Genomic DNA, 26,070 nt, shown 5'->3' with positions numbered 1-26,070 from the left:
TATATATTACTGTTTTGGAAGTTAAATGTATAAATTCACTTACAGTAAATCATGAACTTCAAGCTGTATTTAGTTTTTATCTGTAGAAATAAATATTCTGTATTGAAAACAGATTAACGTGATTTGAGTCGTGAATTAACTTGATTGTTTTAAGCAGATTTTATTAAACAGATGAAATTCATACAAAGTCTTGTTCTCCAAAATTCTGTCTAATTTATTTGTTTGACGCCGATTTCCAGCTAGTTTCAATACAGAAGGCAGCTGAAAATTTTAAACTATAGACTTAAAAATAATAATAACTTCGAAGAAAAACTATACTTCACCCCATCAGTATGGATGACTCCCTGCAGGGAAAACAGATCAAGTTTTGCTTTAAAATGATCTGAGTTTTAGCTATTTTTGTGTTGATTAGGGTTGATTAGCTGCGATGATCATCCAGAAGATAGCAAGCTGTAGATGTACACAGAATGATTATTCAGTAATTTATGAGATATTTTGCTAACAGTGCAGGAAAATGAACACAAGCTCACTTTTTTAGCAGCAGGCCATAAAAAACAAGGAGTGAGGAGACGTGCCCCAGAGTGTCAGATAAAACCAGCTGATAGATTTAAAATACAGGTCACCAGGTTTAACCATAAAGTTTCAGCTGTTTTAAAAATATTTATAGTTCATAATAATCTCTACGACCCTCTAAACCAGAGGTCTGCAACTTTTACAGTCAAAACAGCCATTTCTGCCCCGTGGCTCACAAACCAAATGTGTCCAGAGTAGGGTTGGGCATAATCGTATCGTGTGCAATTAATAGTCAGAAAAACATTAATCGATTAGTTTTTGGCACTTGATGATTAATATGATTAATGCCAGCAGGCAGACTGACTGGAGGTTACTCCTGTTAGTCTGCTCGATGCTCCTCTCTGCTTCAAATATGATGAACATTAAAAATAAAGTTCTGTAATTTATTTATCTATAAACACAGTTTAAAACATGATGTACAGCCTGAAATTTGTAATTTTCACACAGTTTGGAAGAATTTTTTACAAAGATCAAATCTTTCTCACTAAATTGGTCATGTGACTATGAAATAAGGGTGTCCAGGGACTTCAGGGCATTAATCGTCAAATTAATCGTTATCGGCTAAATACCACAATTAATCATGATTTATTTTTTTGCCAATATTACCCAACCCTAGTCCAGAGACATGAAATGTGCTACAACTTGTGGGCCGCGTCGTTTGTTGAAGGAGGGCTTTTCTGGTCAGCGGGAGTGATTTTACAAAGCTAAAAATATTTACTGAAAATTAAAATTTATTATTAGTTTTACACTTTAAAACAAAATAAAATACCATATTCACATAAACAATATAGTTAATGCAAGTTTGGGGAAAATGTAAACACTGAACTTTGCATACTTTTTTGTGTATTTTTCACATATTTTATTTTTCCCTAATTCTTGATATTTACGGACTCACTTGTTCATAGCAAACTGGGAAGGGGGGGGGGGGGGACCCTAAAAACATGTTTATGTCTTTGAACATATATGTAGGCCCAGTCGTCATTTCAAATTTCCAAAAATCTGCAATGTTGTTGCATGAATGTCAATTTGGTGAAACTGCATTTTAAAATTTGTGCATTTCATTTTCCCACAACTCTGGATCTCCAGCAGAAGTAGCTCTGTGAGTTTTATTAATGAGTGACTTTTCACAGTTGCTCAGGTTGCGATTGCACATACAGTATCTTGKTTTTTTTATTTTCAGAAGTTTAAAAATAACTCCGGTCTGACTCGTAGAAAGTGTTGCAACCTGAAGCGAGTTGAGATGGTGGAGATGCGATGAAGATGTTAAAGCCTCAGCGAATCCCCACGGCCGGCTTCATTCTCATGTCGAGGCCTCTGTTCCGACCGCACAGCCAGATAAAGGAGCCTCATTTAAAACCTCACAGCAGCCCGTGGCAGTGACAGGAAGACATGTGAAGTTCAGAGCTGCAGATAGAAAGTTTCTTATTTCCTGTTTTCGGGTGGTCTCTTCTGTTTCCTGCTGTATCACACCAAATCTGTTGATTACTCTTTTTATRTATTCCTATTTACATGGTTCTCTCTGACCTGTTTCCACGTGTAAAAATAAGTTAAAGGCATACAGCTGCATGCGTGTCAAAGGGCTGAAGACCCCCACAGATGCTTCTCAGACCACAGTGACGCATGATGGCAGAAGCTCGGTGCAGAGAGATTACCTGAAACTCGGTCACAGTCAGATGTGTGACGTGCCGGCGGGTTTTATCACTTGTACCATCAGAGCTCTGTTGCTCCAGGCTTCATTCTGTTGTTTCTGTGCGCAGGTGTTCGTTCGAACATTAAACTAGAATGCAACGGTTTGAAAATCTCCAAAAGAGGAAAAGCTTTTCTCAGTGAACAGTTTGTGCCACCCCTGGGTTTTCAGTGCCCCCCTTCCCAGTATTCTGGAGGCACCCCTGTCATTTTTAAATAAAATTCCCAGAAGCCAAATTCTCCGTTCAGAAGTTCACCAGATAAACACGAACTTCATCGTTTTGTTTTTTAACGCTTCTCTCCTGTTCTGTGATCTGCAGAGGTTTTCTTCACAGATCCGGTCATCTGCTACTTCCTGGATGCGTTCCTGATGCTTTACTGCATCGCCGCCACGGCTCTGTTCTTCAGAGAAAAGGTGATTTGTTTTTTTCAGCACAAAGAAGACAGGATTAGGAAGACTGCTGGATGAGGGATTAACAAACAAACAGGCCGTAATATTCTGGATTACATTTAGAAAGTTTGCCATAATTAAAGTCTATAAATGTTATTATTTATTATCTTTTAACAGATAAAAATACAATATTTTTAAGACTTTTTGTTTCTAATAATTTATTTATTGTTTTATAAAAGCCAGTTTGTTTGATTTTGACACATTCAGTGTTCATTTATGCACCAAACTCTCTAAACGTAACCAACAATATTCCTGTCAGTGTCTAAACAACAAGTGGATTATTCTTTATTTAAAACTTTATTCTGCTATAACAAACTTTTTTTGCCCCCACAAACTCACGGGGGAATATATCAGTGAGTAAAATTTCAGAAAACTAATAATAGTTAAATTACATGCAGCAAGAACAAATCTTGTATTGTCACTTTTTAAAGATTTCTGACATTTTCCTTAAAAAAACTTGTTTTCAAAGTTTTTATTGTTGCATTATGGTACTGATGTTTATTTGACTATTATAATTACTTGTTTAGTTAAAACTATATTTATCAGACAGACCTAGTAAAGGTGGGTTAAACKGGGGTTTTTAATTAATGTTTTTAATTTTATTTAAATTTTTTAATTTATTTTATTGTCGTTAATATTTATTTGGATACCTAAGCCAAATGTAAAACCACTGCCCTTTTTATCCTCAATTTCTCATCAAAAAGGGATACAAATGTCATAAGGGAGGAGAAGATAAAAGCATGTGATTAAAAGCTCTGTAAATAATTTTTACTTTAAAGAACTATGTATGTAATCCTGCTCTGATCTTTGTTTCATCCACATCCAGTTCTCAAAAATGCCACGAGTCGATTTGATTCCAGTAAGTGGTTTTTAAGCTGTTTTTGCATTTAACAAACATCTGTGTGAGAATGTGTGCATTAAAGTATTTTTATGTTCTTGTTCCATAATAATTAGGAGCCAAAAGGGGACATTTATCAGGTAAAGATGATCGCCTGAACTCTCACAGCCAGACCTGCTGTGATTTTTGTTAAGTTTATTGTTTCTCTTGGTCTGCAGGAGCTGGAGAGGCCGAAGGACACAGATCCYTACCAGGCTCTTGAAACGAGGAGAGTCAAGGTGGGTTCATCCTCTGAGGGTCAGTGTTTTTTCTGTCACACCTGTTCAGCTCTCATTGTGTTGTCTTGGGTTTCTAGAAAAAAGACGGCAAGAAAAAAAAAGCAAAGGTAAGAGAAAACGGACGTTGTGATGGATTTATTTTAGATCCTGATTGAAATAATTAATTAATAATTAATATTTGTTCATTGGACTGGGTTCAAGTTTGGACAACATTCGTAATAAAAACAAATATTTTCTCAGTGGCACCATCGAAATAATCTTTTAGTATTCTCTTTTTTTTCCTGGGGTTGTAAGATAACACCTGCCCCATTAATCATTTGTGTAAATGTTATGAATAACTAATATCTTACCTGTTGCAGATCGCTGTTTGAATGAACTCCGGAGAAATACAGCTGAATTCTGATCATAGTTGTCTGTTGCTCTTGGTTATGCTGCAGATGGAACTGATAAGTGTAAATTTACAGAGAAACTTTCTGATACTAACATAACGTGATGTAAAATAACAAACATGAGGCCTGGGCCACTGAAAATTTCTTTTTAATTTCTTGATTTAAAATAAGTCCAGACTTTTTTTAAGGTTCTGGAAATACAGTTTTGACTTCTCACAACCTAACTGTTGAAGATAGTTCGGTTTGGAAAAGAAGAAAAAAAAGTTCATTCTAGCTTGACTGATGAGCTAATGGCTAGTCTGAGCGAGGCCAAGACCAAAGTGGTCCTCAAAGTCCAATTCAAAAACGCAGGTGTAACACTTTTTAAAACTCAATTTTTTACATCGCTGTTGATTTTAAATATACACCTTTAATCCAGCAAAAATATTATATTCTGCAGGAAGTGACCTCAGACGGCCTCAGAGGTGCTACAGCTAACTGCTGCTGCTAAATGCATTTGCAAGTAGCTTCTATGTAAACTTTCAAGTAATGTGAAACAGCAGCTAAATGAACGATAAAGTTTGGAATCGTTTTAAAACCAAAATCTTCTCTGAATTCTCCTCTAAAAGTTCGGAGGAAATCCATTTAAAGAACTTGTCTGATTTTTAAAACTGATAAAAGCTCTGAAGTTTCTAGTACAGGTAAGATATTGATTACTGATATTTCCACAGACGACTGTGTACTGAAAAGAATAACAATCATATAAAATACAAGGAAAAACTAATTTTATTTTTGTCAGAAAGGGTAAGGCAGTTCAGTAAACTTTAATATTAAATAAAAAACTAACTTTAAAAGACTGTAAAGCATTATATTTAAATAATACGTTTTATGTAATCATGTAATTATGCATTAATATATGAAGCTTTTGTAATTTTCCTAATATAAGTTCTTATTAAATCAGACTGTAAATATCACCGTGTTTTAGCTGTGTAAGAATYCACGAAATGTTGAACTCTTCTGTTTAAAGAGTTTTATCTAATCTGGATTAATTCAGTCACTTTCTTCCAATGATCTAACGAAACAAATAAAGTGACTTTTGTCTTTTTCCTGTTTCAACAACAGACACAAAACCAGCAGAGAGACATGGATCCATATGAATGTCTTCCCAGCACCGCTCCAGCTTCTCATCGCTGATGATTTAAACATTTGTCTTAAAAAAAATACTTTGCTTCCAGCTTTTAATTAAGATTTTCCTTCTTCTTKTCTGGGACACTCTTTAATTGCTAATTGAACTTTTTACACTTTTGACTTTTATATTATTGTTATTACACTGTAAACGGACATGTAATAAGCATTTAGTTAAATATGTAATAACTCTTGTATTTTAAGTGCAACTTTATGCATTTCTGAAGCCCCATAAAGACCAACCACATCAAAACATTTGGAAAATGGTTTAATGAAGTTTACAACAAAAAGAACTGTACATTTACAGTAAAAGATTATCTTTGTATGTGTATAAAAACAAAAAATACAGCAGACAAATGCATCAAAATCTACTATGTATCCTGATTCACATACTTAAAACTCCTACACAATCTTTCATCACTACACCGCCATGACTGGAGGCTTTTGTTTTTATGGATTTTTATGTTTTTTTTTTAATTTTTTTATTTTGTTTTGTTTTTGTTTGTAATCAGACCAGAGCAGTGTTGTAACTCACGGTGAAAACCAAAACTCTTTACATTCGAGTCCTGGAGAGCGTTTATATTAGACTGCAGAGTAAGAAAAGAAGGGAAATAAAACACATTCCTTTAGATAAGCCCAAGTTTCCAAAGTGAAATGTTTGCACAGAAAAGCATTTCTTGATACACTGACATAATATGTACATGGTTGGCATTCTGTTTTTTAATCCATTTTTCTTTTTTATATTGAAAGCAATGATCACTTGGACTGAACTGATATTTGCACACATTACACACCCAAAAACATACAAAAATACTAATCTTTAACCTACCAAGAGTAAGACAGCTCTGCAGTTAGTTCCATGCTGTGACAGAAGAAAAAGGTTACAACAAACCAGAGGGGAAAAAAATGCTTTTTTAAAATGTTTCTTTTTTTTTTTCTTCTCAGAAATATACCAAAATATACATCTAAGCTTTGGAATTACTGAGGCTAGGACTAAAGCCAGTGCTGGGTTTGTCTCTTAATACACATGCTGTAGGGCAGAGAGGAGAGAAAACAGACAGAGACACACAGGACAGAGATATCTTTGGTATCTGCATTTGTCAAAAGTTTAAATATTTGGGTTCTTGCTTTGGGATTAGTGCTTGTGGGGTCCTGAGACCTCACCTGGAGTAAAGCATTAAACAAAGTGTCACTGAAGCCCGTCGGTCTGAGCCCGAGGGACACAGTCCATGCAGAGTGAAGGACCATGGTGCATAGTGTCACAGCTGATCAGAGTCTGTAGAGAAGAGACTATGGAGGAGGAGAGGTGTCCTTGAACTACAGTGTAYGCATGATAAAGAAGAAAAAGCTTCACTACAGCCTCAAAAGAAAGAAGTGTGAGGAGGAGGAGAGGGGGAATCCTAACAGAGCTCAAGACTAAACACATACAAAGTCCTGAGCAGGTACAGTGTGCACAGGATCAACCCTCAGTGTGTATTAACAAACATCACCAGCTCATCGCCACCTTGGTTCGTGCCCTTCAGAGGCCCGCTCTGGTCCCGACCCTCCCATCCCCACCCACAGGCACTGAAACCGCTGCACCTGACAGGACGAACATTCAACACGGACCACAAATCCAGACTATAGACGAACCGAAGGGACGTGTGCAGCCCGGGTTTGATGCTGAGCAGTGAGGTGAGGACGGGCGAGATGGTTGGTGTTGTTTCCAATACAATCAAGTTAAAAGTCTTTGGTTAACGTTGGTACCACGAGAGGCCGAGAGCGGGCGGCCYACGACGGCGCACAAGTCATGCAGGGGAAGACGTGCACACATACCTGTACCGGGTCCGGCTGGGATTTAACTAAAACAGGATTGTCAAACTTAAAACAAGCGTTCAAACACAAAAGGTTGGGAGGGTCAGAAAAATAAGTTATGTGGCAGGAAAAGCATAATTTATTTAAAAAAAAAAACATTTTGCTTGATGCTAAAAGACATCAGTTTGCAGCAAAAATACAAAGAAAGAGCAGATGTTTGTGAGCACTGGTGTGATCTGCTGCCACCTTGTGGCAGAACCCACAAAGTACAGGTATGAGCAGGCCTCTCCATAGACAAGTTTGAATATTGTTTTTATTTTTTTTATAAACACGTTCCTTATTTCTTAAGTATATTAAAGCAGGTTTCACTCAGTTTTGAGCTAGAAATGAGGTATATAACAGTTTCTTTTGCTTTAGTGGCGCTCCACATGTCCTTTCTCAACATTACAGACGAGACAACCAGTGAGGTGGGCTGATGTACTCTGAAAATTCATCTGGTTGCTCCACGAGAACACCTACAAAAAAATAAAATAATAATTATCTGATGATCACCTACAGACAGTGAAGCACTAAATGCCAGGAAATCAGCTCACAACCATAAAACCTGACCACAAACTATAGATTTATAAAAACAAATCCAGAGCTGGCTTGGAAACAGCTAGCTAAAAAAACTTTGGTAAATCAGTAGAGGAACCCAGAAAACAAGTACTCAAACTGTCTAATTTTCTTAAGAGAAAAAAATAATGTGTGCTGGAAGATGGGGAAAATGCACCATAAAAAGACTCACTTTTCTCTTTATGAGACAAATACACACAAACAGACCCAGTTGCCAGAATTATTAGTAAAGCTTTCCTCTCAGGTATCCCCAACCTGTTTAAACCTTAGAAAACAGGTGGCAACGTAACCACGACTACGTCCTAAAATGCCCCAAGTCCACCGTGCTGCTTCAGTGAAAATCAACGCGTCGGCTGAGCTCGCACACCAACAGAAACATAATGCTACAATGCTCACGTCTTCTACGTAACAATAAGGCATAAACGATAAGGTTAATCTTTTCCGTCAAACTAAGAAAAGCCAGTGATCTCGCCCTTTCACACTATACAAAACAATCAAAAAGGCATAAAGTTTTTAAAAAAAATGATTGTTAACAACAGCACAGCAAATTCAAACCACAATAATTAAATCCATAAAGAAAATAATAATAATAATATTAAAGTCATAAGATCAGTTATTCAGAGACAAACCCGCCGCGTTAAAAAACAGCTCGCTGAAACTTCAACCGAGTCGATCAGCTCCTCTTCTGTTTTTTGGTCAGCATCAAAAATATAACAAAGAAAAAAAAAGATTGAGGGGAAATATTTTCGAGTTAGCATGATAAACACTACATTCAGTCTTGATAACATACTAGTTCAAATATAAAATATGAATATCTTACAAGTGTTTATATATATTTATTTATATATATGTATATGAATAGAATTAAGAAAAGATCATTTCTCTAATTCTTAAGTCTTTCCTCAGATAAATATTTCAGTAACATCCTATGATGCCAACTGCTTTGTCGTGCTAGCGAGCTAACAGAGCGCACTGGATCGGGACYGAGCGTCCTGGGGAGCCTCTGGAGGCCCCCGAACACGAAGAAACCAGCAGCACGAGCAGCCAAACAGACATCCACCAAGCTGCAAGGAGAAAGGCTTTTACTTTGGCAAGAAAGATAAAAAATAAAATAAAAAACAAAACTATATATAAACCAGGAAATACCCCGTAAATAGTAGTACTAGAAAATAGCAGTAGTAGGTTGTCTTTTTTTTTCTTTATGTACCGTTCCTATGAATGGCGAGCCACACAGTACATTCTACAATGGTCTACACAGAAATGTCTAAAGGTGAGTCCTATGTTGAAATGCTGCTGAGGTATATTCAGTCAAAAATAAGAAATAAAATAAGGATAATGTGGACATTTCACTGCGCACATCCACAAAATAATCACTGCAGTTGTTTAGATTCATGACGATGCTACGTTTTTGTGGGGTTCGAATAAAAGCGTCTAATCCCAGACAGCTGCGTCGGGAAAGACAGTTTGGCAGGTTTTAAACTGGACCACAGGTGGATCAGTTCGTTAGTGGATGAATTTACAAAGGTGAGCCCTCCGGCAGGGAGGGTCGGGACTACAAACCCTGATTCTCACAGGGTGTAGTCGTAAAGCTATAAAGGAAGCATGCAGGCCTCTCGACAGCTCGGCTCCATCAGGAGCTCCAGCAGCAAGTTGTTAAGCTAAGTTTTTGTGATCCGGCAGCACCACATCGGGAAAATCTGGTATCGACCGAGATGGAGAGTGGAAATTGTGTGAACAGCAACTYGTGTGCTCCGACAGGCACAGCAACTACTGAGGAAAACCACTTTGGTTCAAGCTGTTGTTTTATGGCTGAATAGTGGCACAAAACCAACAAATTAACCGCTCCACTATGGTTTAGAAATGCTACCATGAYGGATTAGAGGGAAAACAAAGCCATCAAATAGCTCACAGAGAACCAGATTAAGCATTCAGGGTGAAGCCCAGGTGGAAAAATAAAAATAAAGTTAAATAATTTTACAACCCAACCCACCAATCTCCCTCATTTTTGGTCAGTTGTGCTGCCAATTAAAAATTGAGATGAGACATTTAATCAAATGAAAAAATGTAATCTTTGGAAAATGATCATTAAAATATTGCATTTCTATATTCTGTTGACAACAAAGAGAGAAAGTTTGTACTCATAAATATATTGACTAGACTAAGCTACACCGACTACACACAGGAACGATTTTAACAAATATTTTTGGTATATCTTAAAGTAGGTATTCATTCGTCCCAAAACAGGCAGACTGCAGCTCATCGATCCAGTTTTTTTGGTACAGATACTGTGCACAAGTAGATACGACAGTACTACTATTAAAAAGAAAAACATAACTAAATATCCCCCTATCAAGCCAACGCCACCGTACAACAGGGTCAAAAACTAAACACACTGCAGATTATGGTGGACCACACAGCTGAGGACGCACACCAGCGTCAACTTCCTGCTTCTGATTTTCAACACCATATGTTGTTCGTTCAGAGGCAGACCAGCGTGTCTGCAGCTCAGTCTAAAGCTCTAAATGTAACCTTTTAAGTCATTTTCTGTCAGTGTCGATACTCCACACTCAGACCATCATTTTACAAAAGCTTGGTGGCGTCTTCACCACAGCAAAAATGGAAAAGTCAGTGTTTCCAGAGAAGAGACTCAGAGAGAGACACATGCTCCTTCTGACCCTTAAAGCAATGATAACCTTTATATATCGGCCACTTATTACTTATTTTTAAAGCCTTATAACCACGATTAAAAAGTGATAGTTAAAATTAACTTAATATTAGTAYTAAAAAGTTCTTAAAATATATATAAAAACAATAAACAGTAAAGATTAAAAAAARTTTCTAAAGTATAACTGATATGATTTACATCAAGGCCTGTCAAAATAAAATAAAAAAAAACATAGTGATGAGCAAACTCCTGTTAGAGCCGATGAGCGTTGTGAAATGAGTAAAAACAGTTTAGTTTGAATGTTAAATGAGAAAAGTTTTTGGTTTTAGTTAGAAGTATTTCAGAGAAAATTCTGACCTGCAATCAGGAAGATATATATGTACAACATCATGAACAGCTTGATGGTGCTGTTTGTCTTCCTTGCAGCAGGCCAACAGTGTTTGTGAAAAACGGTTCAAACGTTTAAAAAAAAGTATTAAACTAAACCCAATTATATTGGAGGTTGTTTTCTTTTTGGTGGCAGCACAAAGATTTAATTATGTCTGATACAATGTAAAAGAGTGTGGGGTGGGCAGCGAAGCACAGAGCCTGTGTCAGACCATCACCTCGACCCCCYACATAGTGTGACAGGAGTAGTGTTCAACGCAGAGTCAGCTCAGGCCACAGCCTGAGAGGCTTCACTGAGCCTTGGAGGCAGTGGTGATGGTCGAAGTCTGCACAGGAACGGCAGCAGAGGCGGCTTGATGGTGGGCGTCGGTGGTGACATGRAGCCCGCCCGTCCCGGTCGACACCAGGCTGACGGGGTTGCTGGTGAGCAGCGACAGATTCTGGGGGTTCAGGAAGAGCGGCGTGGTTACCAGGTTGGGCGTGTTAGCAGCAGAGGTGTTGGCGAACAGCAGGTTACCAGCRTCCAGAGACGGGAGGGAGATTGTGCCGCCTGATGCCAGTGCTGCAAAGTGATGAACAGTTTGAGAGCTTTTACACAGAGCTAGCATTTGTTTTTACACATAAATACAAATTAATCTAAAATATGAGGCGTGATTTGATTAGAAATTAATTCAGAAGGTTGTTTGATGTAGTTCTGTAATTATCTTTTCTTCACAGTTCARTCCAGTCAAATTAATCCAGCTATTTTTTAAACAAGATTAATCTTTTTTGTTTGTTTGTTTTCATTAAATTTGGTCCTTGTTGTGAAAAAAATTTTAACCCCATGGCTAACACTTAATAAAAATAAACAAAAAAACAGAATGAATATGTATGTTTGCAAATAATTAGGAAAAATAAAAGTGTATTTTGCAATGAAATGCTATTAATTTACAGTCATTTATCCTCATCTCTTCCCACCACACTCACAGGTATGACCTTTTGAATCGGGTCCAATTTTCTGGATTTACCAGATAAAACAATTATTTCTCTTAAAAATGCATTTTTGTATGAACTGTATCAGAAAATATCTGAAGAGCAAATATAGACTATATTGTTGTGTCACTAACCCACACCTTGTATGGTAGCCAGGGTGTTGTTACTCATGAGAGCAGGACTGAGAGCACTGCTGAGCCCCCCGGGAGTCAGGCTGAGAAGGGCCCCCCTGAACACACAAATAAGATCATCCAGATCAATAACAACACTTTAAAACAGACAGAACGTCACTGTTTATCTGAGTGTGGCGTCTACGAACCCTGGAGCGAACTGGGGTGACGTCATCAAGCTGGAGTTGAGCCCAGCAGCGGCAGCAGCCATGGCTGCAAAGCTGGAACTGGTGGACAACTGGGCAGCCCCCTGCAGCGCTGCAGAAAGGCTCGGAGCTGCCACCATCACCTGGCCCGCCCCTAAAGTCGTAGCTACAGACGTCGGCGTTTGCGTGACAATGGCATGCAGGCCAGCTTTGCTGTCCGTGGATGTGGACTGAAAGGTCGTCGTAGACGGACTTACAGATGGAGAGCTGGTGGATGTGGCATTGACGGGTGCAGTGGAAATGACAGAAGCAGTGTTTGTGCCGCCAACTGCTGTGCCTTAGAAAAGGAAACAGAAGAAATTCAATTCTCCTTTAGACTAATCCTGACACACGTAAGATGGTTTTCCATGCAAATTCACAGCTTTCGCTCATTTAGCAGACACATTGTGCTCAACAGGGCTCAGTATACACAAATTACTTCCCATCTCAACCTGCACTTCTAGGCTGCAACTGCTCATCTTCAGCTGTGCTTAGAAGCTAAAACTATTTAAATCTACACAAGACAGAATAGAAATAAACATATTCACTCAAAAATATTCAAACCTTTCTTCATAAATAACAAGTTTTAAAGGGTTTTACATAAGATAATGAAAAAGACCAGCAATGCTTTTCTATTTTCTTCTGTTAAAAGAATATTAGATGATACAAGCCTCCTACTTGACCTCTTAACCTTACAGCTAATAAAGGAGCAGCTAAAACATGTCAGTATTCAGTCAGTTGAAGCCATGAAAAATATTCATAAATCTGTGTTTTCCAAGTGAAGCTAAAATGTATGCAGACAGCAATTTCATACGAAACGTGTGTTTTTAATGTGTAATATTTCAGTCAAAGATCAGACAAGTAAAAAACAACAAAGAATAAACTCACCTGTGAACGTCACACTGGAGACGCTGGTGCTGGTGAGAGGCATCACTGGGTTTACAGTCAGTGTGGTGGATGTGTTAATAGATGGACTGCTAACAAGGCTTGCTGTGCTCGCCACCTGAGGAAGAACATTATAATCTAAGAACATTGCCTTTGATATCCTCCACTCTGAAAACATAAACCTAAAACAAAACTGATGCTCGAGTACGTGTAAAAAACTGTTTCAGTCCCAGTGTGCTCATGTTTACCAAAGGGCTACTGGGGGTAAAGATGGTTTTTATGGGGGTGTTGCCTCCTCCACTGTTGCCACTGCTGGGTGGATTGATCCTCTTCTCTTTCTGTCGACGATTGCAGAACCAGACCCGAATCACCTCCTTCTCCATGTTGAGCTGGTCAGCGATCATCGTGATCTCTTCAGAGGTAGGTTTTTGGTTCTGCTTGAAAAGGGCAAAGAAGCCAGGGATTCCCTGTAAGCACTTTGGAAACTGACATTTTTTTATATAAAAATGTTTAATTGCATAACAATAAACAAAACTTTTTGTCAAGATCAGCAATGTGGACTTTAGGAATATGAGTATCTCACCTCCAGAAAGCTCTTTTCTAAGGCCACTCGAATGTTGGTCTCGATGCTGGTCCTTTTCTTCCGCCTGCGGTTGATCCCCTCTATGCCCATGCTGGGAGAGCCCAGGGCACTGGGGCTGGACAAGGCCTGGTCAGACGTCAGGTTCTCTGCACAAACAGCACCGACACAAACACAGGGAAGAGAGGTAAAGACGAGGCATAGAACACAAAAATACAAGCCTGTCGAGTAGTTTACAGAGCTGCCTGACGCCTCCTGCACAACAAAAACAGGAGTGTTAAAATTTCAGTGTTAAACTTTTGGGTGTTGATTTAACACTCCCTAGTGTTATTTTAACACTTTCTGAGTACACTCACACCCAGTGTTGGTGTTAATTCACAGAGTTGATTTCCTCGGTGTTGTCTCAAACACTGGACAGTGTTAAATAAGCTCCACCCACAGTTAAGTCTTATGTAACACTTAACAGTGTTGTCATATGACACCATGCAGTGTTTAAAGAAGTATTCTGAAAAGCCCCGCCCTCTTCCACCTCATGTCAGACAGACCATCATTTACCCATCATTCCTTGCTGAGAAATCTTGCAGAAACGATGTTTTTGCATGTTTATGACCATTAAAGACGTTCATGAGAGTAAAAATTAATTGTTCTGGTTAGTTTTCTTGTTCAGTTTGATCAAGTTGTTCAACTTTAAGTTTATGTTTTTGGCCAAAAATTGACACCATGAATGAGAGGTACTTCCTGGTGTGTGAAGAAGGGTGACTCCATTATACTTTTCTACTAACTAATGAGAGTTGATATTAACTCTTGAGTGTTAAATTTACACTCAGTTTGATGGTGTATTAAAACTTTGTGGTGTCTGTTAATCTTTCAAACACCACAATTTCCTTTGTTAATAAAAAATAATAATACACTAGTGTTCCTTTTAACACTTTATTTTAACACTGTTGAAATGTTAATGTGACACCCAGTATTGTTGAAAATTAAACACTGGTTGGTGTTAAATTAACAAAAACGAGTGTTAAAATTTAACACTTTCACAAATGTTATTTTAACACCAGCGAGTGTGGACACAGACACTTTGTTGGTGTTAAAATTAACACGGTGGGTGTTAAATTAACACTGGCATTTTTGCTGTGCATGCAGCCTTAAAGCCTTAGGAGTGAGAACCAGACTGGGGTTCTAAAAAAAGCCAACAGGTGCTTTATATCCCATGCCCATTACAGGAGAGATCATTCAAGCGGGTTCAGGGACTAACCTGCATCATTAAGCCACTTCTCCAGCAAAGGCTTAAGTTTGCACATATTCTTAAAGCTCAGATTCAAGGCCTCAAAGCGAGAGATGGTAGTTTGGCTGAAGTCATTTCCATACAGCTTCCCCATGGCCAGACCCACGTCCCCCTACGAGACCGAGGGAAAGAGAGAGAAATACGAGTTGCATAAATTATTAAAGTCCCTTTGGTCTCCTGGCTTTGATTAACGCCCTAAAAACGAATCTCTGTTCATCAAAGTTACATATTTAAAAGTCTTTTTTTGTCATCCATAAAAATCTTATTGTACCTTAAAAATGCTTACATGTGACTTTAGACTTTAGTCTGGATCTATAAATATGCAAACATGAAAACAAAACATGTTAGGGTTTAAATAGAAATACTGGAGCGAACATCTAATGCCATACATCTAGTTTGGCCAGGGAGGCATTTACACAAATCTACATATGAAAACATCCTCAGGTGTTCATAGTCCAAAAAAAACAAACAAAAAAAAACACATTTGCAAATCTTGATATAACCGAACCTGCATTTATTAACCAAATGGTTTCTGAGCTACTCACCTGAGTGAAGCCCAGTTTGATCCGTCGCTGTTTGAATGTCTTGGCAAACTGCTCCAGCTCCTCCAGATCACTGGGCTCCTCCAGAGTGGGGGTGTCCAAGCGTTTGGGTGGGGTCTGACTGTGGGGTAGGGTCTGAATATTTGTGGCTGCTGTGGTGCGGGAAGGAGACGCAGGCTGCAGAGACAGAAAAACAACAAATGTGATTGTTTTATAGTTAGGAAAGGCTTGTAAAGATTAAAAAGAGTAGATGTGAAAAGTGTATTTGCAGCATATTGTTTAGAGTTCAGAAAAGGTTCTTCCATCGTTACAGACCTGGGTTGCGAGGGTGATGCTTGGCTGAGTTGGATGAAGGTTAGCTTGGCTTTGAGGTAGTTGAGCAAGAAGACTCTGGGCTTGCAAAATGCCTTAAGAGTCAAAACCAAATGAGAAGAGGAAGCAAAGAAAGGTTTCAAAAACAATTCAATGCTTAAAAGGGGCAATATCATGTAAAATCAACTTTGAGTTTTATATCATGTTATAATGTTATACTCTCATAAAAACATGCCCAAAGCCTTGCTTTGACTCATTCATGCATGTTTGAGAAATCCTGCAGCTTTTTTAGGAAGCCATAMTGAGGAGCAAAACAAGAGGTGGGGACCAGAAACGTCTTTTGGTACCAGAAATACCCCTGGGACGTGTCTTTAAGCCGGACTTCCTCATGGCGGAGCGCCCCCACCCCACCCACACACACACCGCCCATGACTCCTGCAGGCTTGGTGAAAGTGAAAGTGAAACTTAAACTGTCTGCTGAGCTCCCAACATTAGTTCCACTAAGTGAAGCTCTTTTCAGATTAAAAATACCTTTGAGGAAATGTATTTTCAGATGCCAAGTAAACTGCACCATGGCAGCCCCACCCCCACCCCCACACTGAAATGGGACAGGACAGAAGCAGAAGGAGGTTCTTAAAGAGACAGAGGCCAATTTCAAGGCATTTAGAAGAGGAAGTGATGAGAAGATAAGTTTATTTTCTTTTTAAACATAAAAACAGCATTTTAATAACAACTAAAGGTGACACAGATACTTTATTATGGTCTAGTATTTAAATATATGCCTGAGAAACACACAATATTGCCCCTTTAAAATCTTTCTCTATTCTTAATATTCCATGCTGATAAACTAAACGTGAGAGAGCTTTACTCACCTTGTTGGGCCGGCGGTGGTTGTGAGATGATGAACTGGGCGGGCTGCAGTGGCGTAGCKATCGGGTGGCCCGGCTGAACCAGGACAAACTGAGGCAGGCTTAAACCTTGTGGTTGTAGTTGCTACAGAAAAAAAAACATTACTCATACCAAAAAATATTTTTACTTGAACTGACATATCAAGTGCTTTAGACATTTTGATGATGAATGGACAATCTTGACTTACGGGCGCAATCTGGATGGGCTGTGACAGGGGCAGCTGGGTAATCGGTGTGGCTGCGGAGGCTGAGATGTTGGCCCCAGTGGTGCTGTTCTGTTGGCTGGCTGAGTGCTGCATGGCAGCAGCCAGGAGCTGGGCTTGGGCCTGCTGAATCAACAGCTGCTGCTGTGCTGGGTTCAGCGTCAACTGAACAGACGTGCCAGAAAAAATAGAAAGTGTTACAGACATAAGGTTAGGAACCACTATGACAGACTAGTAAGTTTCTGTCTTTAGTACCCATGAAAAGTTAACTGAAACAATAACAGCTATACGTTTATTGCAGAACTGTCTTTTTCAAGCAGGATATTTTTGCCTGTTATTATAGACRCAAATATGGATGTTTCAATTGTGAAACTTTATTACCATAAAAATGCACATTATTTAAACTTGCCTTGCTCTAGGACTGTCAACAACATGATATAAACTTGACTATTTATTTTTGCTGGCTGTTCAGCAAATAAAACTATTCTAATAAACTGRTTGTTGTTTTTTTTTATTTTACTATATGTGCACAAACATCTTCAAATAGGGTGTTAGGCAACAGTTTTCTTTAACCAAGTCAAACTATACATTGTATAAACATGCATTTATCTACTATAAATCCAACTTTACTCATAGGTATCGAAGTTTGACAGAAACATAACACAAATATGAATCTTCACAGGCAAATGAAGAGAGGACTCATGCATGTGAGCCAGGCCAAAGTGCAAATGAGCATGTTGATGTCATGTTCAAACACAAATCCTCATGCACAGTAAACATTTGCTTCTGCATAGCACAGCAGCCGCCGCATCAGCTGCCTGCTCCTCTCCACTACAGCAAGGCCTCTGGGAAACATGGAAATGAAATGAGCCACATGGCCGCCTGACGGTGAATTCTCATACAGACACTGTGAGTCCAAATGCTCCCCACCATTTTCTGCGATGGAAGAATGTCGATGTAAACTAAGAACCGCATGAATGAGCAGGCAACAGGCAGAGAGGACACCGGCTTCATGTCCAACTCAAAAGGCAAGAGACCACTTCAAGTGTCTTACAGACAGGGTTGATTGTTTTGAGGTGCAATCACGAGACGCTTGTAAGGTCATAACTGAAAGCAGCGAGGTCACTTACGCCTGCAATCTGTCCCCCGGCCAACATTAGCTGGGTTTGAGGCAGTACACTCTGCTGGGTGGAGCACCCGAGTCTTCAGACTTAGACTAGTAAAAGTAAAGTAGAGAGGGCGACTTAATTTTGTGTCAGAAGAACATGACACCAGTCGTTTTAATTAAAAGGCAACATCTAAAAAAACAACACAAAGTAAAAATATTTTCCTTACTACCTTTATGGCTTTGTTAGAAAGTGCCTTTAGTCGGAGCAGTGACAGGAATTTAAATTAAAACGGCAGCAATAAAGTGGATATTTAAAATGTGCCGCAGCCTTCAGAGACAAGAAGAGAGGAGAGCAAAGTGTTGGGAGKGGAGAGCCGAGATGCTAATTAAAATAACTGTTATGCAGAGCATGTAAATTCTGCATWGATTTGCATACTCTCGGCCATCTGTTTCCGAGCAACCGCAGAGCAGCTAATTAGCATACGGGGTTGATTAATCTGCCTAGTTGCCAGGCGACACTGAGAGAGCCTGGCTCATTTAAATGAATGCTCTTCGCTTGTGAATGTTTGTGTGCCGATAAGCATAAACCCTAATCAAATTATATTAATTTTGCTTTTTGTTTTTGTACCTTTTTCCATATTTTTAGTCATTTGTTTACTTTAAAGAAACAAAGCGAGTCATTACTGAAAACATCTGTTGCACACCTGCTCTTTCAATAAGGAAATAAACGAACTGGAAAACAAGAAGCAACTGAGGGTGAAGACTTTTTCTGTGCATGTCTGATGTGGTACCTGTTGGAGGAAGGAGTGGGGAAGGGCATTAGCAATTGTGGTGGGCACCGCCTGCCTCTGAAAGTCCAATCCATTGGTTTGGATTCCTGAGGAAAGAAACATGATACTGAAATTAACTCTATCAAATATTGTTGTTTTTTTATTATTATTATGACCGTGGTGTAACTGACAACACAACCTACACTGGTAATACAAAAGAGGAACACCAAAAGCCCACTGAAAGCTAAACGTTTTCAGATTTTAGCAGTATTTCTATTTTCTGTTTAAAGAACTAAAAGCATGCAATACTGTTAGTTCAAATAAATTTGTTGTCATACAGAAAGATAACACTTGTGAATTTTTAACATTTGTTGCATAAAACCATCCTGAATCACTTATTTATATAAATAGTGAGATATTCAGTAGACAAATGCTACTAAAACTGTTTTATGAGGAGGGTTAGCTGACAACCTTTTTAATAATTTCAGGATTAACAAAACTAACTGCTTTAATTTATGCAGTAAATGTGCAGTGGTTTTTTTTTTATTTTAGGCTTTATTTAAAAAACCTGCAGAAATGATTTCAGTCCTCTAGGGGAAAAATAAACACATTTAAGGGTACTTACCGGTGTTCCCTTCACCACTTTCCATTTCACATTTAGTTTCTGACTTCACTTTAGCATCTGAAAGAGCCACAAGGAAACATAATGAGATACACCCACATTTATTCTAACAACCCAACTCCTATTTCTGGAGGACAGTCCTATTAGACAAAAACATTTAGACATTATTACCCAAAAAAATGTATAAAAGATTGATAAATGAAACTAAAAGTAAAAAAAAAAACACTTGATATGATAAACTGAAACAAATCCTGGCATTTTCATGCAAATGAATCAGATTAACATTTCCTGTATAACACAATGTCTCCAAGCAACAATAAATCCCTGCTGAGCTCCATTACAACCTCATCAAAAACTCACCCGCTCTCGCTCCACCTGCATTTTCTAGCATGGCTGCTAAACCTGTCAAGTAAAACTGCCTTGGYGGGTCAGGATGTCCAGCACTGGCTTCTTCCTCTCACCCCTCCCTGTTTTCACTCTCCACTTGTCAGCAGCGAGCGCTGTTTCAATGCAACCACAGGCGCACGCAGACACGGTGGCGGTGTCCACCACACGGTCTGCTGAACAACACTGGGATACGCACGTTGGGAAAGCCAACAGGGTTTAGGCAAACAGCTCTCCTTGCCTCCCACTTTTCTTTTCTTATGGCTCTGCCCCTTTTTTTCCTTCTACTCTGCCGTCTTTGCACTCCCCTCTCTCTCTCCAAGATTGCCTGTACTTCTGAAAAAGTTCTCCTTCTCCCTCTCTTGCTGGAATGAAACAAACGACAAGTGCAGCTGGCGGCCTCCTTCAACACCCCCACTCCTCCCTCCAAGTCTATAATGAAGCATAATCAGTATTCAGCTGATTAAAGTCGTATGCAAATCTACCCCTGCCTCGTTAGCAATGCAAGGCTTTGAAGTCCTGCGAGCAACGCATTTCACACCAGGCTCTGAAAGCTTTCTGCATAATTTAAACCCCTATAAATATTTATCAGCTCATTAGCATATTAATTGGATGGCTTTTGGAGGACGATAAAAAACGGGGGAATAAGGACGAGAGAAAAAGTGCTAAAACTAGCACTTGGGGAAGCAGAGGGAAGGGAGGCAGCAGCACAAGCCCAATTACCGTGAGAGTGCAGGCCTAAAAAGTAATTAGCTAAGCGCAGGTAAAAGGCTGAACATATCCAGTGTGCAACATGAGGTCTGTCAGCAGTTATCTACSCAAGTTAGGAAGGTGAACTTCATTGATAGAGCAGGAGTCATGGAGACCAGGTCGAGCTGCTTATAGTGGAGGGTGAGAGGGAAGGGGAGGGGGACTCACTCAATCGGAAATAAATAACTCCACATTAATCCACCACAAGCTTGTCATTACTGCAAGAACCCCTGTGGCTAAAGCATTCCACAGCGCCTGACTGCAGAAGGTGGGTGGCGGGCTGCTGGCGTCTATGTTTATGAAGTGTTTGGGGGATTAACATATTTAGATTAGTTTTACATTCCATTAGTGTTTCATTTTGGGGTGCTTTTAAATTCATTTTCAGGACGCGCTGAGAGTTCATGCTAATACAGCCCAGTTGTGGGGGGCTGCAGAGGTTTTCCAGTGAATCTGGAGTGGAATGCAGGACTGTAAGTGGGTCTACAGGGGAGGGGGCTTTCCAACTAAACCCGCAACAACGAGTCCTGGCTAAAGCTCAGATCAACCTCTGCACTTATTTGCCAAAAAGGATTGTTGACATCAACAATGTTCAATACCAAATAAGTAGACCAGTTTTAAATGTAAAAATCCAAAACATCAGATATTTCTACATTTTCTTATAACAAATATAGCAACCTGCAGATGGTAACTTAGTAAATATTGTGACACAAATTGCGCCAAGAATGAAGTATGCACCAATTTGTAATCTAATTTGCGCAATTATGTCTCCCACACATCAGTTTCTTGTTTATCCAAAGCAGGCCAAGTGTCACATAAGGTGTAAAAAATATTAACAAGATGTTATCTCAACAAAGAATGCCTGAGAGTTTCTCAGACACTAATCTAGTCTTCAAGCAAACAAAGGAAAAAACAAAGAAGAAGTGAATAATAAAGGCAGTTATCAGAAGCACCCTCCRACGTATACAGCTCCTTGGTTGAGTGGCTTGCAAAACCTCGCTGTGGAACAATGCATTATACAAATATCCTGTGTAGAGAATTTTAAACCGTTATCTCATTAGCGCTGTAATATGGGAAGGCTGGTTGAATACTGCAGGGACGTTAATGTGAGCAGAGAAATTCAACAAGAGGGAGAGCAAAACCTAATGAGCACATCCCCATTCTGCATTACCACACTTATTCTTTAAGTTTAATACAGAATACAATCAGACCACTTTTTCAGACTTGGGCACGTATAAGTATCATGTGGTTTTGTTTTTAAAGATTGAGGCAGATTATCTTAATATTTGAGACAATTAGTTTTTGATGACCAGTAATGGGTCTAACGCCTCATAAGCTACCAAGGTATCTCTCTTGGGTGGTCATTAGGAAACAGTCTGTAGGCTAGGGGGAGAATTCAATCTAACCACATTAAAGCAGGATTTCTCAGGGACGACACAGAGGAATATTCAACTGCCTCCATTAAGTACATGAAGAGGTTAGGCACAAGACTCACAGCTACAGTTCAAATCCACATTTCCGTTAACCTTTTAGGGGATTGATATTTATTTAATTCCTGTTTATTACTGTAGCGTGTAAAACACCATCACTGACTGTTTATTCCACAGCTCTCCTCTTTTTGGGCCCATCTATTAAAGAGAGCAGAACAATTTTCTGAATAGTCTGGGGTTATTTGCCCCCACTAAGGCCTCTTTCTAAACAATAAGTGCAGTGTTTTTAAATCCGTTGCATAGAGTTAGTAGCTAACAAAGCTTTACATTAAAGACAAAAGTGTGCTAGTGATCTTAATTATGTCAGACACATGACAGCTATTACAGCAGAAACAACAACGTGGTAAATGTAACTTGTAGGTCTCRTATTTTTGTTTTGATTTTCCTCTAAATGCTTAGAGCCTGCTGTTATTTCTCATTAAAAAAGTTGTACTGATAACCAGAAATATTTTAGCCCATGTATATTTCAATTGCTCTATTTATAAAAGCCCATTCTTGCATGGCATTGTTTAGTGAGGAATGACTCACTTTAATAGAAATGCTTGGAAAAGAAACTAGTTTAGGTCCTGAGGATACAACAGAACTCTTATTATCCTCCACAGAAAAAAGGCAGCTTGTCTGACTGAAGCCTGCATGGAGGCTCTGAGTACTTTGAGATGGCATGTCCTGAATTTATTACAGCGCGTGTTGCATTATTCATAACAACTGTGTTTACATCAATGAATATTCATGATGTAACTACAAGGCTGGAATCAGGGTGGAACTGTAAAACTGATTAAATTAGAAAAGTAGCTTCAGTTTGAGGAAGACAGAATTATTTTTTTTTAAAGGAGCTCAATTTATTAAACYATTTTAATCACAAAAATTAGCAAATTCTAGGACAATTAAGATGTGCCAACACAAAAACAGTCTGTCACATGTGAAAAAAATATACATGAAATATGGCTACATAAACCAGTGGTCCCCAAACKACGGCCCGCGGGCCAAATCCAGCCCACCTCCCCATTTGGTCCGGCCCCCAGAACAATACCAGAGAGCATTTAGTTTTTTTTCATATATGTGTATTTATATTTGATTATAAAGTTGGACTTTTGCAATAAAATGTTCCTTAGTTATGAACAATTTTCATTATTAACTATTATTAGTTAGTAACTATTTCATACATAAACGCATATAACGTGACATTCTGTTCCACCCTTCTGCGGTCTGTGCCTCTATCTGGCAACCCCCAGAAAAAAATCCTAAACCCGTCCCTCTCAAAGAGAGAACGGAATAATGGTGAAAAGATTAGGTAAGAGAAAAATCGATTCAGAATGCAGGCATTTAAGCTGCAGTGGACAAACGATTATTTTTTTGTTCATCTGTAAAGAGGCGGTGGCGGTATTCAAAGAATACAATCTGCGGCGACATTATGAATCCCGTCACAAAGACAAGTATGATAGCTTGCAAGGCCAAATGTGAGCAAACAAACTCTCAAAGCTAAAAGATGGACTGTTAGCTCAGCAGAATACATACTGTGAAGAACCCAGAGAGGGTTATTTGATTGTGCTTTCTGGAAAACAATACATTTTTACATTTAGGCACTCCTGCAAAAGTCACACTTTTTCTGTTACAAACTGACCTACAAACACACATGGTCGCAGACGCGCGCACACGACACGCACACACAGGAGCGTGGGCTGAAGGAGAGGCTGTTCGAGGCGCTGTTAGCTGCGGTTTATTTACATACTTAAATAATAATCCTGTCCCACACCAGAGAAGGGAAAAGTTATGTGGCCCTTACAGGAAAAAGTTTGGGGACCCCTGACAAACACTTTCCTTGGCAATCAATTTGACAAAAAAAAAACAATAATAAAAAATAAAACCCAACCCAAAGCCACTATTGGTAGCAACACAAATTTAAATGCAATACGCTAATCCTGTTGTGGCTTAGTGAGGATGTTCTCATTCTTGATAGAGAGGAACGCTGGTTTGAGAGAGGAGTAAAAGAAGCCATTTTTGTGAAGAAAGACCATCCATCATTAAACAGAGGTGGAGGCCTCCGTTTTCAGTTGTCCCCCTCCTGCAGTGTGGCTAGAACACCTATACAATTTTTTTCTTTTTGATTTTTTACCTGGATTACTGAGATGCATCAGGACATGTTGTGGCTTAAGTTTCCACTTTGAGTTCTCCATAAAGATACATGTGAGGTATAAAACTACCGGTAAGTGAACTTATGCTACAAAAATCAGTATCTCTTACGCTTTAAAGTAGCTTTTTWTAATACTGCATTTTGACAAAATATCCAACATTTGCTCTGACAGATGGTCAACTCCCTCTGAGCGTTTACAAATCAATCTTTACATCATTTTGTCAGAATATTCATAGAAATAAATAATTCAGAGATATTTTAGAAAACATACTCCTGATCATTTTTAAAAAACTCGTCTTTAAAAAAGTAAAACTATTTGAGCCAAACAAATTTTCATCATCGCTGYTTTCAAATACTACTTATATACTTTGTTTATTTTGAGCATTTTACTTTTAATCATTTATAGGCTGAAGTTTAGTATTAAGCTAAAAAAAAAACATTTCAAGACCCAACATTAGTCTTAAAATAATTACCATAAAATAAATAGAAATTACAAGATAATTAGAGGTAAATATGCATGTCAAATAATTAACCTACATTTCCAGGTTGTGACAGTTAGTCACTRGAACAGACTTGTCTAAAATAAATTAAACAAGTAAAACTGTGCTCTCATGCTGTGTCTTGCCCGGTCATGAAACCCAGAGGGAGAATAATAATACAGAGGGGGGAGAGAGAAAAACTCCTGCCTCCTCCTGTTATTACTGTGGCCTTCCGGAAGTGGGCCTCCCCACCACTCCCTGTGCCTGGGGGGATACACAGGTACAATCTGAATTCAATACAGCTAACTCTCCCACCACAAAAGAAAAAAAAAGAAGCATAAAAACAAGTTTTCAAAAACCTATCAGAGAGCAACGGAAGTTGATAACTTGGTAGATGATTAAACCAACTAGATGCCCAACTATTCCCACCACAAGGGAAAAAATACACTCAGCACAACTTCATTCAACTTCCAGACAAAAGGCGACAAAAAAACACCACACAATGTAATTATCTCCAGCAGCTAATTAAATGTGATGAAGGTGAAGCAAACCTGGACTAATGAGCCACTCGGTCACTAATATTMCGACTGAGCACGTTTTTAAAAACGCTGCACAGTCCGTATCGCGATAAAGTATCGTGTTGTGTTGAGATTCCCCGGATCTCGGCGGAATAACCTGCTGAACTCCGCACTCTGGTCGAGGGAGGCCTGCATGAATAACACAACAGGCTGCTGCTGCTGTGGCTCCGCTGCGCCGAGCACAAAAGACCGAGGGCAAAATGCTCTGCCATTTAAAAAAAAAAAATACAAAATCACGTCGAGCTCAGACACACCGAGAAGACACGGTGTTACAGCCTTTTTGTGTTGCGTTTCAAGTAATATACGTGTTTAAAAACAAGAAACAAACGCGTGTGCAGCCRCTGCCCGGCCGGTAAAATATGAATATGCAAAGCCCTCTCAAAAAAAGCCCCCAGTCAGTGTGCATCAACACAAAGCCGAGCGCTAGCAGAAGAGCTAACCTAGCTAGCATTCTCATTTCAACCGAACTGCCTCCAGAAAACACGTATCTGCGCGTTAAATATGAACCAGAGCCACGACGGCAATTACTAATAAAATATGCTAAGTTGTGTTTGTCGGCAGAGGTATGAATATGTAGCGGCGTACAGCCGTCTAATCACACAAAGGGGGGAGGCATGTTTCCATGTATTTTTCCGTCGCACTGCAACAGCTCGTTTCCTCCTCTCTGTCAAATTACAGTTGTGTGAAAACTCAAAAAGCGCTTCGTATCCGCCTCGGCTCGCGGTCTCTCCGCGTTTTAATCCGCGTCCTGTTATTATAAATTGTAAGCGACGCAGTTTGAATATGAGTATGAATATGTAAAATGCTGTAATCATTACCTGGTGCTGAACTCTCATCTTGACTCGCTGCTCCTCCGTCCGCCATTTTGAATATTTAACC

At 39.1% G+C, this 26,070-nt stretch overlaps 2 protein-coding genes across 8 annotated transcripts in view; one reads left to right on the top strand and one right to left on the bottom strand.

Annotated features, from left to right (window-relative positions):
* LOC106519816 (T-cell surface glycoprotein CD3 zeta chain) overlaps positions 1-5,929 on the top strand; it is a 14,175-nt gene extending 8,246 nt beyond the window's left edge. Inside the window, exons 3-8 of one of the 2 annotated variants that reach the window (XM_014011636.1) lie at positions 2,580-2,674; positions 3,537-3,569; positions 3,665-3,688; positions 3,767-3,826; positions 3,904-3,933; positions 5,317-5,929. In XM_014011636.1, the coding sequence (XP_013867090.1) occupies positions 2,580-2,674; positions 3,537-3,569; positions 3,665-3,688; positions 3,767-3,826; positions 3,904-3,933; positions 5,317-5,388 (314 nt within the window). In that variant the 3' untranslated portion in view covers positions 5,389-5,929. Of the gene's footprint in view, positions 1-2,579; positions 2,675-3,536; positions 3,570-3,664; positions 3,689-3,766; positions 3,827-3,903; positions 3,934-4,185 lie in introns of both variants that reach the window. The other variant, XM_014011637.1, reaches the window with a different exon arrangement.
* pou2f1b (POU class 2 homeobox 1b) lies at positions 5,631-26,070 on the bottom strand. Of its 6 annotated transcripts, none has more exons than XM_014011628.1 (14): positions 26,010-26,070; positions 19,386-19,442; positions 18,782-18,867; positions 16,868-17,047; positions 16,644-16,764; positions 15,775-15,866; positions 15,463-15,636; positions 14,888-15,029; positions 13,636-13,790; positions 13,301-13,489; positions 13,056-13,170; positions 12,132-12,465; positions 11,953-12,041; positions 5,631-11,402 (listed from the first exon to the last, which is right to left on the bottom strand). In XM_014011628.1, the coding sequence occupies exons 1-14, from the start codon at positions 26,053-26,055 to the stop codon at positions 11,131-11,133; spliced, it is 2,052 nt and encodes a 683-aa protein (XP_013867082.1). In that variant the 5' UTR covers positions 26,056-26,070; the 3' UTR covers positions 5,631-11,130. The 6 variants fall into 6 exon arrangements, with proteins under 6 accessions (XP_013867082.1, XP_013867083.1, XP_013867084.1 ...); XM_014011629.1 differs by having other exon boundaries at positions 13,301-13,486; XM_014011630.1 differs by having other exon boundaries at positions 13,636-13,781.

This window comes from Austrofundulus limnaeus, unplaced genomic scaffold (genome assembly GCF_001266775.1).
Source record: "Austrofundulus limnaeus strain Quisiro unplaced genomic scaffold, Austrofundulus_limnaeus-1.0 Scaffold83, whole genome shotgun sequence".
Taxonomy (NCBI): Eukaryota; Metazoa; Chordata; class Actinopteri; order Cyprinodontiformes; family Rivulidae; genus Austrofundulus; species Austrofundulus limnaeus.
This window is presented reverse-complemented; position numbering and strand designations above follow the sequence as displayed.